General features: G+C 46.9%; 1 protein-coding gene across 3 annotated transcripts in view; it reads left to right on the forward strand.

Annotated features, from left to right (window-relative positions):
• LOC116983965 (PARP1 binding protein) overlaps positions 1-18,159 on the forward strand; it is a 47,216-nt gene extending 29,057 nt beyond the window's left edge. The window contains exons 1-11 of one of the 3 annotated variants that reach the window (XM_033037931.1): positions 85-402; positions 2,397-2,550; positions 6,331-6,564; positions 7,116-7,214; positions 8,032-8,202; positions 9,735-9,889; positions 12,378-12,561; positions 14,331-14,512; positions 14,651-14,735; positions 16,358-16,514; positions 17,403-18,159. In XM_033037931.1, the coding sequence (XP_032893822.1) occupies positions 2,401-2,550; positions 6,331-6,564; positions 7,116-7,214; positions 8,032-8,202; positions 9,735-9,889; positions 12,378-12,561; positions 14,331-14,512; positions 14,651-14,735; positions 16,358-16,514; positions 17,403-17,674 (1,689 nt within the window). In that variant the 5' untranslated portion in view covers positions 85-402; positions 2,397-2,400 and the 3' untranslated portion in view covers positions 17,675-18,159. Of the gene's footprint in view, positions 1-84; positions 403-2,396; positions 2,551-6,330; positions 6,565-7,115; positions 7,215-8,031; positions 8,203-9,734; positions 9,890-12,377; positions 12,562-14,330; positions 14,513-14,650; positions 14,736-16,357; positions 16,515-17,402 lie in introns of those variants that run through there. The other 2 variants (XM_033037932.1, XM_033037934.1) reach the window with 2 other exon arrangements.
• Positions 18,160-20,002: the final 1,843 nt, after the last annotated feature.

Consider the following 20,002-nt stretch of genomic DNA (forward strand, 5'->3'; position numbering starts at 1 on the left):
ATCTGAATCTGACTGGGTCTGGGATTAGACGCCCGGTGGTTGGGTGCTGGGTTGGGGGGAGATCAGGACTGGGGTCGGGGGGAGATCAGGACTGGGGTCTGAGGCCCGGCGTTGGAATTGGTCCCGCGGGTCGGGGCAGCGTCCGGAGGGGTCGGTGCCGGGCGGCGATGTCTGGGGTCCACGGGGTTTGGTGCCGGGCGGCGATGTCTGGGTTCTAGGGACTCCGGGGGTTTCCCGCTTGGAACATTGAGACACGCTCCCGCTCGCCGTTCATTGGCTGCGGCCGCTTGACTTCCGGGTGGAAAGTGCAACATTTCGGTGCCGGGGCTCCCATTGGCTGCTGCAACACTGGCCGGGACTTTTAAACAAGCCGAGAGTCGCGGATAGAGAACAGCTGGGGAGGTATGTGTCTGTTGTAAGCATTGTAATGTGAGGGTGGGGAAAAAGCAAACGGGGAAAGAAGGAGTAGGGGCTGAGGGAAAATAGAGGCTGTTTGGTCTCTAAGACTTCCAGTAGAGAGCTGGGTTCCGGATGGTACTTCCATCGAATGAAGGAGGCTGCTCTTTGAAGAAGATCATCTAATCCAAAGATCCTATAACATGCTCCGCTCTTTCACTCAAAGTAGCGGGGCCAAACTTATCCCAGATAACCGGCAACTGGGGGGCGAGGACTAGCCTGGGATAACCCTGATGTGACTGTGAAGGGCAGAGTGGGTGGGACCTGGCGTCACTGACGGTTGCTCTGTTTGAACTGCCCAGCTGCCGGGTGATTGGATCTCAAATGCAAAACTCGCATTTGCACAGGGAGGGACTCGTTCCAAGTTGACGGCGCTCGAAAGAGGTTTATCTCGGAGGCATTTTGTCAGATGGCAAATGTGTCCTTTAATAATATATCATACAACTAGCATTTCAGAGTGCCGGTTCCGGTGATTTTTTAAGCTGGTGAGGTTTGAGTTCTCGCTTACACTGATCTGAGGTTAGTTTCTGTGATGGGGCGGTGAGTAGGATGTTGTTGATGTCAAAGGGAGTGTGATGAATTCGAGAATGACGTAAATGGTCAATATACGGCACAGCCACAGCCCCTTCAGCCCAACTAGCTGATGAAGGCTGAGCAAGTTGCCTATATTGATTAATTGATACTTTATTATCACATGTGACATGTTACAATGAAATGCTTTGTTTTGCATACCATACACAAAGTATGCAAAGAGTTGCGACATTTAGGCCACTGACAAAGTTACAAAGTGTTCAATGTTATTCCCCTTTGCCCACATTTGGCCCATATCCCTCTGAACCTTTCCTATCCAAGTACCTGTTCATATTCTGTAGTTGTGTAAAAAGGAATTACAGATGCTGGTTCACCCCAAAGATATTCACAAATACTGAAGTAACTGATTCACTTCAACATTTTGATTCTATCTTGGATGTTGTAGTTGTCTGGCCAATTGATCCACATACCCACCAACTTCAGTGTGGGAAACTTGCCCCTTATATCCCCTTTAATTGTCACATTTCTCACTTTAAGTCTATGATCTCTCATTTTAGATTCCTCTCCTGGGGGAAAATGACTGGCCGTTCACCTTATCTATGTCGTCATGATTTTATATACCTCTGTAAGGTCACACCTCGACCTCCCATGTTCCAGGGGGACAGTCCCAACCTATCTGTGCAAATCCAAGCCTTCTGGTCAAATAACATCCTTGTGAATTGATTCTGCATCCTTTCCAGCTTAATCACATCATTCCTACAGCTAGGCAATAAAGACTGCACACACAATACCCCAGGTGTGGTCTCACCAACATATTGTACAGCTGTAATACGGCAACCTAACTCTTGTACTCGGTGCTCAGGCTGATGAAGGCAAATATATTAAATACTTTGTAACTCTTGAATTATTTTTGTTTCGCACCTTCTGTTTTCATCTCTGGCCTTTATCAAAGCATCTACCTATCAAAACACCCTCAACTGTATTGACAGATTACCTGCCATGTCTTGTCCTACCCCCCCTCCCCCCCCTCTCTCTCCCAGCCACACGCAAGCGCGCGCACACACACACACACACACACACACACACACACACACACACACACACACACACACACACACACACACACACACACACACACACACCATCTCATCTACCTGGGTTGCCACGTCAGGGAACTATTTACCTGTACCTTTGGGTCTTTCTGTCCTACAACACTCTGCCATTTATTGTGCATATCCTGCCCTAGTTTGAGTCCCCCAAAAGGCAGCACCTTGCACTTGTTTGGAGTTAAGAATCATACTGCATTTTGGTGAGGTTCCTCTGCAACTTGGCTGCAGTGATGATTAACATGTTCTGCACTATCTACTTTGAAGTTTCTAAATGTTAAGTGTTTTTGTGTCACCTCTTAGGGTCATGGATTGTCTTCAGCAGAGGGTGTTACAGCTGTTAAGGAGATTTCGGAGGGAATGGTGCCATTTACCGGAGCGAGAGAGGACAACAGTCTGTGGTGCCGACAACATGATCTTGGTTTTGCAGCTTGCCATGGCTGAAGTGAACAAGGAAGTAAGTTGTGTTTCTCAACGGGATGGAAGATGATCTCAGTTCCCCTGCTTTGGGTTATAAATCTTTGTTTAGTGCTAACCAACAAGAGAAGATTTCAAGGATAGACACAAAGTTCTGGAGTAACTCAGCAGGCCAGGCTCTGGACAGCATGAATAGGCGACATTTCGAGTTGGGACCCTTCATCAAACTTTCCAATTTGAATTTTCTTCTCATTTTGTATCTATTGTCTTTTCTTTTAGTTTAGAGATACAGCATTGAAATGGGCCCCTTTGGCCCTCTAAGTCCACACCGACCATCAATCACCCATTCACGCTAGTTCTATCATCCCACTTTCTCATCATAACCTAATAATAATAATAATAATGGATGGGATTTATATAGCGCCTTTCTAATACTCAAGGCGCTTTACATCGCATTATTCATTCACTCCTCAGTCACACTCGGTGGTGGTAAGCTACTTCTATAGCCACAGCTGCCCTGGGGCAGACTGACGGAAGCGTGGCTGCCATTCTGCGCCTACGGCCCCTCCGACCACCACCAATCACTCACACACATTCACACACAGGCAAAGGTGGGTGAAGTGTCTTGCCCAAGGACACAACGACAGTATGCACTCCAAGCGGGATTCGAACCGGCTGCCTTCAGGTTGCCAGCCGAACACTTAGCCCATTGTGCCATCTGTCGTCCCAAACTAGGGGCAATTTTACAGGCTAATTAATCTACAAAATCCACAAGTTTTTAGGATATGAGAGGAAACCGGTGCTCTCAAAGGAAACCTGTATGGTCACGGGGAGAACATGCAGACTCCACACAGATATCACCCAAGGTTAGGATCTAACCGGATTCTCTGATGCCGTGGGGCATCAAATCTACCTGCTGTGCTGCCCTGTGGGAGAATTGAACACTTCTATTACCCCTCACATTTACGAGGTCTTCCTAACTAAACCCCTCAGTAGTTTGACTCTGATCGAACGTGCTTGGGAATGCTCACGGCTGTGACAGCAGGCAGTTAAGTTAATGACCTAGGAGCTAAAGGGTCAGGACATTGATCCAGGTAATGAATTCAAACCCTACCACAATGGCTGAGGAATATAGCCACAACCCTACCTCTGTAGCGATCTATCATGGGATTAGTTTAGTTTATAGATACAGAGCAGAAACGGACCCTTCAGCCCAACGGACGAGTCCACCCCAACCAGAGACACACGCACACGCACAAACACACACGTACACACGTATTCTTTGGAGTGTGCGAGGAAACCGGAGTACCTGCAGAAAATCCATGCGGTCACGAGGAGAATATACAAACTCTGTACAGACAACACCAGTAATTGGGATATAACCCGGATTTCTGAGGTTGTGAGGCAGCAACTCTACTGCTGTGCCACCGTGCTGCCTGCCTATTTGGCTTGATCTACGTAATTCGGTTTGCAATATTACGATCTGATTATCTAATATTACTGATAATTTATTTGTTTCAAAGTAATCCAATTGCTGTAAAAACTGATGGTTCATTAATTTGCCATCCTTGCTCTGATCCGACCAGTTTAGTTTGGAGATACAAAGCCGAAACAGGCCCTTCGTCCCACTGTACTTATTCTCCACCATGCAGTTGTGGTGGACAATAAATCCCCGTCTAGCCCCTTAGTCGGGAAATTATTGTGTTTGGGCACTGGTCCTGGCTTTATCAACAAATTATCTTTTTAAAAAAAAAAACCCTGACAGTCACAAATTCTGAAGTTATCAATCAAACTACCTACAGCTCCAGTATATTGGGAACACAAGGAACTGCAAAAGCTGCTTTACAAAAAAAAGACACAAATTGCTGGAGTAACTCAGTGAGTCGGGCAGTATCTCTGGATAACTTAGATAGGTGATATTTTGGGTTGGGACACTTCTTCTGACGGAAACGACATCTACCCATGTTCTCCAGGGATGCTGCCTGATCCACTGTGTTACTCCAGCACTTTTTATTTGTAAGCCCGCACCTGCAGTTCCTTGTATCTACTATGGGCTTTGTATAGGTTACTCTATGTACTTGGATTACGCTATTATAATCTGGTTATTTACTATCAGGCATGTGCTGGACAACTACCCCCAGTCTTCACCGACATTTTCAATCTGTCACTGGCCCAGGGTGTTGTCCCCACTTGCCTCAAGACATCAACCATCGTGCCAGTGCCCAAACAGTCAGCCACAGGGAGTCTCAACGATTTCCGCCCAGTGGCACTCACCCCTGTCATTGCTAAGTGCTTTGAGCGGCTGATCTTGGCTCACCTCAAAGCCAGCCTCCCCCCCACACTGGACCCCCATCAGTTTGCCTACCGGGCCAACAGGTCTACAGAGGACGCCATATCGGCGGCCCTACACTCTACCCTGACCCACCTGGACAACAACAACTCCTACATCAGGTTGCTGTTCATTGATTTCAGCTCTGCCTTTAGCACTGTCATCCCCGCCAGCTTGATCACCAATCTCAGCGGACTTGGCATCTCCACCTCCCTCTGCAACTGGACACTGGATTTCCTCATCAACAGACCACAGTCTGTCAGGGTCAACAACCTCACCTCCTCCACTATAACACTGAACACCGGCGTGCCACAGGGCTGTGTGCTCAGCCCTCTCCTCTACTCCCTCTTCACCCACGACTGCATCCCTAAGTACGGATCCAACGCCATCATTAAGTTTGCTGACGACACCACGGTGGTAGGATTGATCAGTGACAGCGACGAGTCAGCCTACAGAGAGGAGGTCCAGCACCTGACAACCTGGTGTGCCAACAATAACCTCGTCCTCAACTCCAAGAAGACGAAGGAAATTATTGTCGACTTCAGGAAGGTCAGAGGAGGCAGTCATACCCCCATCCATATAAACGGGACTGAGGTGGAGCACGTCTCCAGCTACAAATTCCTCGGGGTACATATCTTGGAGGATTTGTCCTGGTCCCTCAACACCTCCAAGCTGATCAAAAAGGCACAGCAGCGCCTTCACTTCCTGAGGAGGCTCAAGAAAGCTCACCTGTCCCCCCAGATCCTGACCAACTTCTACCGCTGTACCATCGAGAGCATCCTGACCACCTGCTTCACGGTATGGTACAGCAGCTGCACTGTTGCGGACAGGAAGGCACTACAACGGGTGGTGAAAACCACGCAGCACATCATCGGTGCCCCGCTCCCTGCCATGGATGCCCTCCACTGAAAACGGTGTCTGAGACGGGCTGGGAAGATCATTAAAGACCCCTCCCACCCCAACCATGGACTGTTTGCCCTCCTCCCATCAGGGAGGCGGTACAGGAGCCTCGGGTCTCGTACCAGTAGGATGAGGAACAGCTTCTACAATTATACCATCACATTGCTGAACTCGGAGTCCCGCCGATAGATTTCTCCAGTCCCTCCGTCCCCATTGTTTAATTATTCTGTATTTTTGATTATTCTGTATCTTCTTTTTTTAAATTTCTATATGCACTACTACGGACTGACGCAAAACTGCATTTCGTTGTACCCATACTTAGTATTTGTGCAATGACATTAAAGTTGAATTGAATTGAATTGAATTGAATTGAATTAGGGTAATTAATTTTATTATTAATTATTGTATGTTTATTTGTTGCTTTGGCGCATTTAATTTGTCTGTAAAGTTGCAGCAAGGAAGAACTGTCCCGTTCCTGCTGCATGTGACATTGAAACATTCTTAACTCACAATCTGCGCCTTCATTTGAATCATTTTATTTTCTATGTAGAGCATGGGTTTTCTGATTTGAATTTTGCATATTCCTTTTAGTCTTATGGAGAATTTGCCGTAGACCTGAGTGATCTGCTCCTGATGTGGAAGTATTTACTTCGGGAGAAACTGGAGTTGCTGCGTGAACCCAAAGAGGTGCCTGAAGGATACCCCAGAGTCCGAGAAACATACCAGTCCTTTCTGATGAGAAGTAATTCGGTGGATCTGATTGATGTGTACAAGATTTGTGCTGATCTCCGTACCGAAGCTGATCTTGGGGATATGTTGACCATGGTAAGGAGAAGTTAGAAAATTACATTGGGAAATGAGACATCTAACGAGGGAGTTCAAATACGATCTCACTGGGCAGAGAATGTAACTTGTTAATTCACTAAATTCCTAGTTTTGGGGAAAAGTCATAACAAAACTACCTGAACCAGCTCAGTTCCGGACAGAACAGCTTTTAATTGCTTGAGATTTTATTTGACTGGGTGGCACGGTAGAATTGCTGCCTCACAACGCCAATGACCCGGGTTTCATCCTGACTATGGGTGCTGTCTGTACGGAGTTTGTACGTTTTCCCTGTGACTACGTGGGTTTTCTCCGGGTCCTCTGGTTTCCTCCCACATTCTACAAACCTACAGGTTTGTAGGTTAATTGACTTTGGTAAGAATTGTGAATTGTCCCTAGTGAGTAGGATAATGCTAGTGTACGGGGATCACTGGTCAGCGCGGGCTCGTGGATCAAGGGGCCTGTTTCCACGCTGTATCTCTAAACTAAACTAAATACATTTTGAAGTGCTGCCGATTCGAGTGATCAGTGTTACAACATGTAGAATCTTTCAGGTTGAATTGTTGGACTTCCTAAATGGTTCATCATTGGAGAACATGACTCCCTTGGCACCCTCTTCTCCAGCCAATGAACAATACAGGTCCACTTCCAAGGTGAGGTGATCAATTTTGAGTGAAATGTTGACCTTTTTTTTAATTTTGTGTCTGGTTGCACTGTTCAAGTGAACTGTTGCCTTGGAATGAAATGAACATAGAACTTAGAAAACTACAGCACAGGAACAGATCCTTCAGCCCACAATGTCTGTGCCGAACATGAAGCTAAAATAAACCAATCTCTGCCGGCAAGTGATCCATATCCCTCCATTCCCAACATACCCATGTGCCCATCTAAAAATGTAAGAAGGAACTGCAGATGCTTGTTTAAACCCAAGATAGACACAAAAAGCTGGAGTAACTCAGCGGGATAGGATGCATCACTGGAGAGAAGGAATGGGTGATGTTTCGGGTCGAGACCCTTCTTCAGACTATCTAAAACCCTATCTAAAAGCCTCTTAAATGCCACTATCTCATCTACTTCCACCAGCCCTTGTAGTGCATTCCAGGATCAGGATCCAGCCACTTTTTTTAAAATATACTTGCCCTGCACATCTCCTTTAAACTTTGACCCTCTCGCCTAACGCTGTGCCCTGTGTCTTTGATGGGGGGGGGGGGGGGGGGGGAAATGTTCTGACTGTCGACCCTATCTGTGCCTATCATAATGCTGTATAACCCACACAGTCACAGGGAGAACGTCCAAACTCCATATAGACAGCACCGGTAGTCAGGATCGGATCTGGGTCTCTGGTGCTGAGGCAGCAACTCTGCTGCTGCGCCACCGTGACGCCCCGCATCCTGTATCAGGATGAAATGGGGAAAGTTTTGTGTGGGTGCTTTGCCCACTTTAACACTGCTGTGTAATGCTCTGTTGCAGATGGTAGCAAGTTGGAGGAAGATCCTTTGTGATTACTTGACTTTAATGGTAAACGCGAAGAGTGACCTGGCAATGGCGTGTGTGTTCAACCTTCCCGAGCGGGGACTAGGGAGGGATGCTTTCACCCACCTCCGGCACACAGCGCGCAGCAAGCAGATGTCCTTGTACCTGGTGAGTCTGGAGTCTGAGTCACTGTGTCAGTACTTGCTGGAGTTAACAAGATGAGGCGGTATCTCATTGAAACCACCAAAATAGTGAAAGTCCTGGATAGAGTGGAAGTGCAGAGGATGTTTCCACTAGTGGGAGAGTCTAGGACCAGAGGGCACAGCCTCAGAATAAAAGGACATACCTTTTAGAAAGGAGATGAGGATGAATTTCTTTAGCCAGAAGGTGAATCTGTGAATTTAATTGCCATAGATGGGGTGGAGGCCAATTCGGTGGAGATCGACAGGTTCTTGATTAGTAAGGGTGTCAAAGGTTATGGGGAGGAGGCAGGAGAGTGGGGTTGAGAGGGAAAGATAGATCAGCCATGATGGAATGGCAAAGTGGACTCGATGGGCCGAATGGCCTACTTCTGCTGCTATGACTGATGAACTTTAGTTTTAGTTTACAAAAGAACGCAAAGTGCTGGACTAACTCAGCAGGTGGCTGCATCTCTGGAGTGTTTCGTTGAGTTTATTGTTATTGTCACATGTGCCGAGGTACAGTGAAAAGCTTCTGTGTTGCACTCTATCCATGATTACTATCAAACTGTCCACTGTGTGCAGGTACAGGATAAAGTGTATATCATTTAGTACAAGCTTAAGTCTAATTAAAGATAGTTCAAAGTACTTCCAACGAGGTCAGGACTGCACTACAGCTGACGAGAGGATGGTTCAGTTGCACATGGATAGGAGACATTTTGGGTTAAAACTCTTGTTCAAATTAGTTTAGTTCAGTGATACAGCAGGGAAACGGGACCTTCATCCCACCGAGTCCATGCTGACCATCGATCTCCCGTTCACACTAGTTCTATGTTATCCCACTTTCTCATCCATTCGCAACACACTAGGGGCAATTTGCAGTAGCCAATTAACCTACAAACCCGCATATCTTTAGGACGTGGGAGCAAACCGGGGCACCTGGAGGAAACCCACGTAGCCACAGGGAGATCGTGTAAACTCCGTACAGATAGCATGAGCGGTCAGGGTTAAACCTGTGTCTCTGGCGCTGTGAGGCTGGAACTCTACAGCTGTTTAGTTAGTTAGTTTAGTTTATTGTTACATGTGCTGAGGTACAGAGAAAAGTTTCTGTTGCATGCGAACCAGTCAGCGGAAATATAGTATCTGATTACAATTGAGGCATCTACAGTGTACAGATACAGGATAAAGGGAATAACGCTTAGTATTATAGATAGTCTGAGGATCTCCAATGACAAGGATAGTAGCTCAGGACCGCTCTCTAGTTGGTGATAGGATGGTCCAGTTGCCTGATAACAACTGGGAAGAAACTGTTCTTGAATCTGGACGTGTGCGTTTTCACATTTCTGTACCACTTGCCTGATGGGAGAGGGGAGAAGAGGGAGTGACTGGGAGTGAGACTAGTCCTTGATTATGCTGGTGGCCTTGCCGAGGCAGCGTGAAGTGTAGGTGGGCGTGGGCTGGGGGGTGGGGGGGAGGTCTCTCCACTACGTAAGCTAACACATAGCATTTCTCCCTTAAAAGGCTGTAACGTCCTTCGTGAGATGCTTGGAGCTCAGCAGAAAAAGCTGTGCCCCTTCGATTGAAGATCCATTGATGCAGTATGCCAAAGGGCTGGTGGATCTGGTGCACTTTGTGGACAAGTTGCAAGAAATAGTGGGAGAGACCTCCGACCCCAGGTACTGGCGCTGGCTTGAGCTCCTGAATAAAATCAGACGGGCTGTATTATGCAATAAAGAACCTAGCAAGATCGCTGAACTTGTATTCAAAATAAAGCTACAGGGAATCTAAGATGGCGTCGAACCCTGGCGACTCTTTGTGTGCTGGTCACAGAAGTGGATCTACAATCACGCTTCCACTCTTGTTTAAATCTCTCATCTGTAAACTGTGGATGGCTCGATTGTAATCATGCATTGTCTTTTCGCTGATTGGATAGCACGCAACAAAAGCTTTTCACTGTACCTAGGTACATGTGACAAAGTCAAACATAAAAAACAGAAAATGGTGGCGGTATTCAACTGGTCAGGCATCATCTGCGGAAAGAGCAACAGTTAATGTTTCGGGATGAAGAACTGTGGAAGGAGTCTAGTTCATTAAGCTAGGACGACACAGCAGTTGCATTGCTGCCTTACAATGCCAGAGACCTGGGTTCGATCCTGACTATGAATACCGTCTGCATGGAGTCTGTACATTCTCCCAGTGATCGTGTGGGTTTTCTCCCGGTGCTCCGGTTTCCTCGAAAGACGTGCGGGTTTGTTGGTTAACTGGCTTTGGTAGAATTATAAATTGTCCCTAATGTGTATGATAGTGCTAGTGTACGGGGTGATTTCTGCTCGGTACAGACACGATGGACTGAAGGGCTTGATTCTGCATTGTATCTCAAAAGTTTAAAGCCCAAGGAGGAGTGGGAGCTTCCTCTGACTGATTAAAACCCAGTGACTTGGGGATAAACAGTAAACCAGGTTTACAGGCATTGTGGGCTGAAGGGCCTCTTGTTGTGCTACTGTTCTATATAACAAACAGTTCTATTTAATTGACATTGCAAAGGGGTAGCATATGCTGGAGGGCTGAATTCCATTCTTCTACTCATGATTCCAACACATGACACCAACACGCATGCCATTCATGTGTTGCTCCACATGTGACTCCATCACATGATTGCAACACATGGTGGTGCGCTGCATTCCCTCCTTTTACACTGCATGGTTCCAGCACAGTTTGAGGTCCTGCTTCTCCACCAGAAGATGGATGATTTTCATTCCTGAGGCTGGGTAGTCTGGAAAGCAATTGTGAACTGTGTCTGCGCAGAGTGCGAAGGGGGGGGGGGGGGGGTAAACAACGCTGGACCTGGGTTGGGTTTATTGTATTGACGGCCAAGGTGAAAAGTGCTGAGCTTGCATTGACCGCCTCGTCCCTTGTTCTTGGAGGGAGGATTGAACAGCTGCACGTTTCACTCTGACCACTTCCACTTACCAGCAGATTTCCAGGTGTTTAATCAATCAGCTACTCTACGAAACACAGGCAGCCAAGTAATTGTAACTAATTAACTTGCGGCTAGTGCTGTGTGTGAACTGACCACAACCGATCATGCCTTTGTCAGCCCCTTTGTAATACAGACTTGCCTGTGTATCTGAGCCAGTCCTAGAGGGCCAGTTCTCTCCAGCTATTGCAGAGCACAACATCTGTATAAGGGGTTACACTGTGAGCTGAACTTGGCCAGCGGTTGTGAACACACCCTGGGCCTCAACGTTCCCAGTGAGTTGGTGTCTGAGGTTGGGATGAATAAATTTAAAAGGCTAGTGCTGCGGTGATCTGAAAACACAATTTGAGTTTAAACCAAGGGTATTTCATTGTCAATCGGAGTAATGTAGGCAATTCAAGTCACCCCACTGCAGGAAGGATGTGGGGCTTTGGAAAGGATGCAGAGTGATTTAGTGATGCTGCCTGAATTAGAGAGCATTGGCTATAAGGAAAAATGGAACAAACAGATTATTTTTTCTGATGCATGAGACTGATAGAAGCATATAAAATGATGAGAGGAAATGATAGGGTAGGCAGCTAGAACCTTTTTCTGTTCTCCAGGGTGTTATTGTAAAATAATAGTGGGCTTCACTCCAAGGTCAGAGGAGCAATGTTTTTTTTTTATACTGAGGGTGGTGGAAGCAGATAGATTAATGGCATTTAAGAGGATTTTAAAAAGGTACATGGATATGGATCATGTGCAGGCAGCTGAGGTTAGTTTAACTTGGCAACATGTACGGCACGGACAGTGTGGGCTGAAGGGCCTGTTCCTGTGCTGTACTGTTCTATATTCTTCAACATCCTGGCTTATTGCCAGCATTGACATCTCATGAAAAGGGTAGATAGAAAGAGGCTGATTTTCGAAAAAGATACAAAGTGCTGGAATAATTCAACAGATCAAGCAACATCTCTGGAGAACATGGATAAGTGACGTTTCAGGTCGTGACCCTTCTGCAAAATGAAGAAGTATCAGCTTCAACTTTCTGCAGTCTGAAGAAGGGTCTCGACCCGAAACTCCAGAATTTGCTGCCTGACCCGCTGAGTTACTCCATCACTTTGTGTCTTTTTATCTTCCCCCCCCCCATGAAAAGAGGATTGAAAATAACGTGAAGATTCAACTCTGAGGGGTGTAACTTGTGTTTGCAGCGCTGCGGGGAGTCAGATTCTGACCGCCATCACGAGACGGCTGACGAAAGGACACTGCAGTGAGAGCCAGTTGTGTCGTGCTGGCGGGGAGGTCCAACAGGAACTAACGACCAGGATTGCCAACGCGGTCAATGCCCCAGCCAACGTCGCAGAGGCAAGTGCGGCAAACAGCAGACCTGCGCAGGTGAGACTCCTTCAGCTTTAATCCCTCTCATCCGTAGTGATGCTGAGCGTCACTGAGCACCCTCTTCACACGCGCCGGAAATTATATAATCCTCAGATTAGACCAAAGTATCTGACTGTGTCGGTGATGAGTTTTCTTAATCTTAATTAGTATTGTACTCATCGCATGAATATTGCAGTGTTGCGGATGTAGCCCAGACCATCACGCAAACCAGACTGCCACACCATCAGCTACATCTACACTTCACGCTGCCTCCGGAAAGCAGCTGACTTAATCAAGGACCACTCGCACCCCGGTCATTCCACTTTCTCTCTTCTCCCGTCAGGCAAGAGATACAAAAGCTTGAAAGCACAGCTTCTTCCCCCTCTGTTAGCGGACTACTGAACAGTCCTCTCATAAACTAAGGATGTACTTCCCAATCTACCTCAGTCTACCTCATTGTGGCCCATGCACTCTTTTTATCTGCACTCTCTCTGTAGGTGTAACACTCTGTTTTATTTTCACATATGCACTACCTGTTGTACTTGTGTATGGTTTCATTGTAATCGTGTATAGGATGATTTGCCTGAAGGACACTCAAAACAAAGCTTGTAACCGTATCTCCGTACACTCTGTGACAATAATAAACCAATATCAACCAATGCCACTACCAATACAAATTAGTTAGTGAAGCGTTGCAGAGCTGTGGGGAGATTGCTTTAACTTGGCATCGCATCTGGCACAGACATTGTGGGGTGAAGGGCCTATTCCTTTGCTGCGTTCTTAAACACTGTCCTGCTCACCCTCAAAGGATAGAGTCTATAAGAATGTTTTTTCAAAAACGCACCACAGATGCAATGGACTGAATAGCCTCCTCCTGTACTATATCATTGGATAGCCGTTCAGTGGATTTCCTCCTTGTGAAAGACAAAGTGCTGGTGTAACTCAACGGGTCAGGCAGCATCCATGGAGAACGTGAACAGGTGTCGCTATGGGTTGGGTTCCTTCTTCAGACTGACTAAAGGGGTGGGGGAAACGATAGTGAGAAGAGTGGGGGAGCAGGGCAGAGAATGGCAGGTCATGGGTGCAGGGGCAAGGGCTTTTTTTGATAGGCAGATGGTTGGGCAAAGGCCAGAGATTTATAGAGTGGCACAGCGGTAGAGTCACTGCCTGAAACTCTGGTCCGATTCTGACTATGGGTGGTGTCTGTACAGAGTTTTTACATTCTCCTTGTGACGGCGTGGGATTTCTCCGATTTCATCCCACACTCCAAAGACGTGCAGATTTGTAGGCAAATTGGCTTCGGTAAATTGTGCCCAGTGTATAGGAAAGAACTAGGTTTCAGGGATCGCTGGTCGGCGAGGACTTAGTTGGCCGACGGGCCTGTTTCCAGAAACTGGGCTGTTTCTTTGTTGTTTCCTCTTCCTTATAGATCCATTGTGACCTGATCACAATGAGCTTCAACTGGAAATGCTGGGGAAGAAACCAACCATGACCTCAACAGAAACAAACGTGGCTGGCCTTTGCATTGTGTAGGAAGGAACTGCAGATGCTGGTTTACACCAAGTATAGACACAAAATGCTGGAGTAACTCACCCGGGACAGGCAGCAGCTCTGGATAGAAGGAATGGGTGACATTTCGGGGTCTGAAGAAGAGTCTTGACCCGAAACGTCACCCATTCCTTCTATCCAGAGATGCTGCCTCTCCCATTGAGTTACTCCAGCATTTTGTCTCTCTTCTGGTGTTTACATTCCTCCCTGTAACAAGCTCTCTTGGTTTTCATTGTTAGCCTAAAGTGTACGCCATCAACCACGCCACAGCCTATGGAGGGAGACGGACAGTCAAGGCCTTCTTCGCCATTCTGGATGAAGAGGCGGCCAAACCTCCGAGCCAAGGCAAGGCGGAGCTGCTGGATGGGTCGGCGGAGCAGGCCAGACTTCTCGGACTACCGTGCATGCTGACTCTATTCAGGTAGGGTGTGGGACACCACAGCTGGGGTGTGACTACTGAAGACCCTTTGTGGCCTTGGAGACCCAAGGAACTGCAGATGCTGGTTTACAAAAAAAAGTTTCATTAATCCCATTTTATTCTCCCGCACTTTAATTCTAGATCCCCAAAGCAATCAAGTGGCTCCTCTCCAAAGACCTTGTGCCATCGCATTCAGAGACGGCTCCAGCAAGGAAAACCCACTCAGGTAATCCTTGACAATTCACAGGAGATTAGCATTCTGTTAAAGCGGCTGATTCAGTCGGGTCAGGGGATGTTTAGTTCTACACTCCACACCGATTAATCTTTTCCAGCTTGCTCTTGTTTGCAATCAGTCATAGAGCCATATAACATGGAAATGGGCCCTTCGGTCTAATGTGTCCATGCTACCCATGTTGCCAAACTGAGCGAGTCTCATTTGTCTGAGTTTAGTCAATATCCCTCTGAACTTTTCCTATCAGTACCAGTCTAAATGCCTCAACTACCTCCTCTGGCAGCTCGTTCCATATACTCACCACCTTCAGTGTGGGAAAAAGTTACTGCTTGGGTCCCTTCTAAATGTGGGAACTGTTTCAATAGTTTTTCGAGGTTTAATTTGATCAGATATTTGCCCTGCTTTACTCCGCATTAGAGATACAGCACAGAAATATGCCTTTCGGCCCACCGGGTCTGTGCTGACCAGCGATCATCCCGTACACTACTTTTATCCTGCACACTAGGGACAATTTACAATTTTACAGAAGGCAATTAACTGGAAAACCTGTACGTCTTTGGATTGTGGGAGGAAACCGGAGCACCCAGAGAAAACCCACGAGTTCACAGGGAGAACGCACAAATTCCACACTGACAGCACCAATAGTCAGGATTGAATCTGGGCCTCTGGCGCTGTAAGGCAGCAACTCTATCGCTACACCACGATGCTGACCCAAGTGTGCGCTACGGTCTCCAGTGATCACACCCAGGACTACAGCGCCACACCTTCCCTGTCAGTCACTAATCATGACGGGCATGGATAAAGTGCAGAAACAAGAATCTCCAGATGCTTGTTTACCAAGGAAAGACACAAAATGCTGGAGTAACTCAGTGGGTCAGTTAACAACTCTGAAGAACATGGATAGGTGATGCTTCAGGTTGGGACCCTTCTTCAAACTGAATAAGACTGGATAAAGTGGACGCACACAGCTTTTCCCAGGGTAGAGAATTCCAAAACTAGAGAACTTCGGCTTAAGGTAGAGGGGAGAGATTTAAGAAGGACCTTGGGGGCAGCTTTTTCATGCGGAGTATATGGAATGAACTGCCAGATTAAGTGGTTGAGGCAGATACTACAACAACATTTTGATCGTTTGAACAGCGGAATGCCACAGCGGCACAGCGGTAGAATTGCTGCCTTGCAGCGCCAGAGACCCGGGTTCAACCCTAATTATGGGTGCTGCCTGTATGGTGTTTGTGCGTTCTCCCCATGACTGCGTGGGTTTTCCCCGGGTGCTCCAGTTTCTTCCCACTTTCCAAAGACGTCGAGGTTTGTCGATTAATTGCCTCTGTAAATTGTCTCTAGTGTGTAGGATAGAACTAGTGTATGGGTGATCATTGGTTGGCGCGGATTCAGTGGGCCGAAGGGCCCGTTTCCACACTGTATCTTTAAACTAAATTAAAGTACATGGATAGCAAAGATTTGGATGGATACTGGCCAGGCGCCATAAAATGGGACTCACTTAGATGGGGGCAAGGATGAGTTGGGCTAAAGGGCCTGTTTCCCTGCTGTATGACTCAATGACTATGTACCTGTTAAGTGTAGATGATCACTGATGGTTCCTTTCCCTGTGTGTCCAGCTGGAGTCCATTGCGATCAGGTCACAGTTTGCTTGCACGTATAATGAAGAGGATGCAACAAAGAAGCCGCCCAGTCTCTGCCAGATCCCAGTCCGTGAACATCTCAGACCAAAGCTCACCCCAAACATCTCATGTGGCAGCAATTCATCAACTGATGGTAAGTAAATGTGCTGTCTGCACAGCTCTTATTCACTCTTCGGGCAGCACAGTGACACAGCTGGTAGAGCTGCTGCCTTGCGGCGCCAGAAACCCCTGTGCAATCCAGACCTCGGGTGCTGTCTGTATGGAGTTTGCACGTTCTCCCTGTGACCGTGTGTGTTTTCTCCGGGTGCTGTGTTTCTTCCCTCACCCAAAAGATGTGCAGGCTTGTAGGTTCGTTGACGTCTGCAAATTGTCCCTAGTGTGTGTTATAGAACTAGTGCACGGGAGGTTGCTGGATGGTGTGGACTCAGTGGGCTGAAGGTCCTGTTCCAAGCTGTATCCCTAAACTACAAACTAAAAAACGTCTCCAGTGATGCTGCCTGACACGCTGAGCTACTCCAGCACTTTGTGTCATTGGTGAGTCGTTCCTGGAGTATTGAGAACATCTTTAATCTTAAATAAAACAAAATGATGTACTAGCTATAGATTGCACTGAAGATTCACCAAAGTGGTTCCAGGGATGCTGGGCTTGTTGAATGAGGAGATGTAGATGGTTCTATTCTGCAGAGTTTAGAAGAATCAAATGTGACGTTGTGTTGAATGTACAAAAATCATCAAAAATTTGACCAAGTAGATGGAGCCAGGATTATTTGAGATGCCTCGTCCCTTATGCTGAGTGTGACATCTCAGGACGGAGATGAGAAGTTTCTTTACACTGCGTGTGGTGAATCTTGGAAAGTTTCTGCCCCGGAGTGTGTGGAGATTCCTGCACGGAATACTGCGAGCACTAGATTTCTGATTGCAGGATGGTTGGGGGATGGTGCTGAGGTTGTACATGGACGAACGTCAGTCTGGGTGACAAATGCTGACTCCTGCCTCCGTTTCTTATCTTCTTTGGCCACAGGGAAGGCGGAATCTGCGCCAAAAAAGCGGGCACACGGACCGAGCCTTGGGAACGCTGCGGGAACTGGGAAAGGCAACGGGGTGGAAGGGAAGCGGAGACGGATGGAGGTGGATTGTGGGGGTGAGAATCGGGAACCGGATGGTGCAGACGGGAGACCAGGCACCCTGGGGGGACGACCGTGCAAGAAGAAAGAACCCAGAGGCGTCAAGTGCAACAAAACTAAGAAGTTAATCCCCGGACAATTAAAACTGACCAGTTTCTTCAGAGTTTAAAAAGGTTTTTCTTGTTTTAATAGCTTTTAAATGTTAAGTCCACGAATTCCACACAATCAGTTTGTTTGAATTTATTTTCAAAGTACAATATTCTTACAATTATGGGTGCAGAATATTCAATCTTAGTTATTATAAGTACAGTGGTTGTCACCAGTTCAATAACACACAAAATCACATTAAAGCTTTCACCATTTGGACCATGGAGGACAGACAAGAGTAATTGTGATCGCATTAAATGCAGGAACCATGCAGATGTACTGAGTTTTCTGGACCGCGTGGCTTGAAGCAGTCGTCACTTTTGCCAGCAGGGTCTGTACACTCGTCCTAACATGCAGCGGAGAACTGTGAGACAAGAAAAACATAACTCGTTATTGAGGCTTTGCAGATCTTGATATAATGTAGTATTGGAGGGGTTGGTGGTTCTCGCTGACTCAGTGAGTGTATCTCTCTATGATTTCTAAGATTAAAGCTGGCTTTTGATTCAATAATGTCCCAACCAATTCTTTCCTGCAACTCAATATTCCTACCTGATGATGTTTTTTATTTTTTTAGTTACAGCATAAAAACAGACCCTTCAGCCAACCAAGTCCACCCTGACCAACATTCACCCCAAACACTAGGAACAATTTACAGTAGCCAATTAGCCTACTGTCCTGAAGATGGACACACAATGCTGGAGTAACTCAGCAGGATAGGCAGCATCTCTGGAGAGAAGGAATGGAAGACGTTTCGGATCGAGACCCTTCTTCAGACTGAGAAGGGTCTTGACCAGAAACGTCACATATTCCTTCTCTCCTGAGATGCTGCCTGACCCACTGAGTTCATGCAGCATTTTGTGTCTATCTTTGGCTTAAACCAGCATTTGCAGTTCCTTCCTACACATATAATGTAAGTCTGTAAAGTGATGGGTGATGTTTCGAGTCAGGACCCTTCTTCAGACTGCACCGAGTCGAATGTCACCCATCCTTTTTCTCCAGACGTTGCCTGACCCGTTGAATTACTCCAGTACTTTGTGTCTCTCTAACCCTTCAAACCTGTATGTCTTTGGAGAGGAAAGTGGAGCATCCGGAGAAAATTCCTGCTGTCACCAGGAGAACATATAACCTCCACACAGACAGCACCCGTGGGTCAGGATCGAACCCAGGTCTCTGGTGCTGTAAGGCAGCAGCTCTGCTGCATCACCATCTCCATATCTCATAATTTGCCTCAGACATTAATGCAACCTCAGCCAAGGAGTGTGTTTTAGCTGAGTCTTGAATAAACTTAAAGATGAACATAGAATAGTACTGCACAGAAAGAGCCACATCTGAACATGATGCCTTGATAAGCTAATCTCCTCTGCCTGTATGTGATCCATATGCCGTATGTGATGCCTATCAAAAATGCCCTTCCAGCTTGGTCATGTCAGATCTGATTTCAACTTCAACTCTGCATTCCTGTATGTACAATAGTTTAGTGTACGGGTTGGTGTGAAATCAGTGGGCGGCGGGGCCTGTGTTCGCGCTGTATCTCTAAAGTCACAGGTTGTAGCCCAGCTTCATTATTTTGGGCATGTGGAAGTTGTCTTGGGTGGTGGTTTGAGTCTGACCCAAGTCACTCATGAACCCACGTGTAAGATATCGCCACCGAAACATCCCCACTGACCCCTGTCCACCTTTAACATCAAGTTCAATCTACATCTTTTGTTGTACAATGGGGAAACAGTGGGAGAATTGGACTCGGACTATTACATGGAGGGCCAGCATGGACGTGAAGGGCTGAATAGCTGCCTGCTGTGCCGCATGGATTTTCTGTGAGAGATGGTATAGTTGAAAATTCTTGGACTCAAACATTTTTTTCACTCAGTTTAGATCTACGATTCAACTATCTTCCTCTGCTATGTAGTAACAAGGAATTACAGATGCTGGTTTATACCAAAGACACAAAATGCTGGAGTAACATAGCAGGTCAGGCCCAATCTCTGAATCTCAGTCGAAGAGGGGACCCGAGCTGAGACGTCACCGATCCATGTTCTCCAGAGATGGTGCCTGACCCGCTGAGTTACACCAGCACTTTGTGTCTATCTTTGTGAATCTTCCTCTCCAGGATTGCAAATCCCCACTCAACGGTCTCAACAATGACTTACCATCGAAAGTTCTCCTACTCATTGGAAACATTGCCCCACTTTCTTCATTGTCGGGTTCTCTCTGCATCTCCGGCAACTCAAACTCTTTCCCTTGGTCAGACGCCTGGGAGGTTTCAGTCCTCTTGGCTAAGATGCCAAGTGGTCCTTTCACTGATCTGAAGCCTGGAGGGGGTTTGGAGAACCTCTGGAATTTTAAAGGTTGT

This window comes from Amblyraja radiata, chromosome 19 (assembly GCF_010909765.2).
Source record: "Amblyraja radiata isolate CabotCenter1 chromosome 19, sAmbRad1.1.pri, whole genome shotgun sequence".
In the NCBI taxonomy this organism is placed as follows: Eukaryota; Metazoa; Chordata; class Chondrichthyes; order Rajiformes; family Rajidae; genus Amblyraja; species Amblyraja radiata.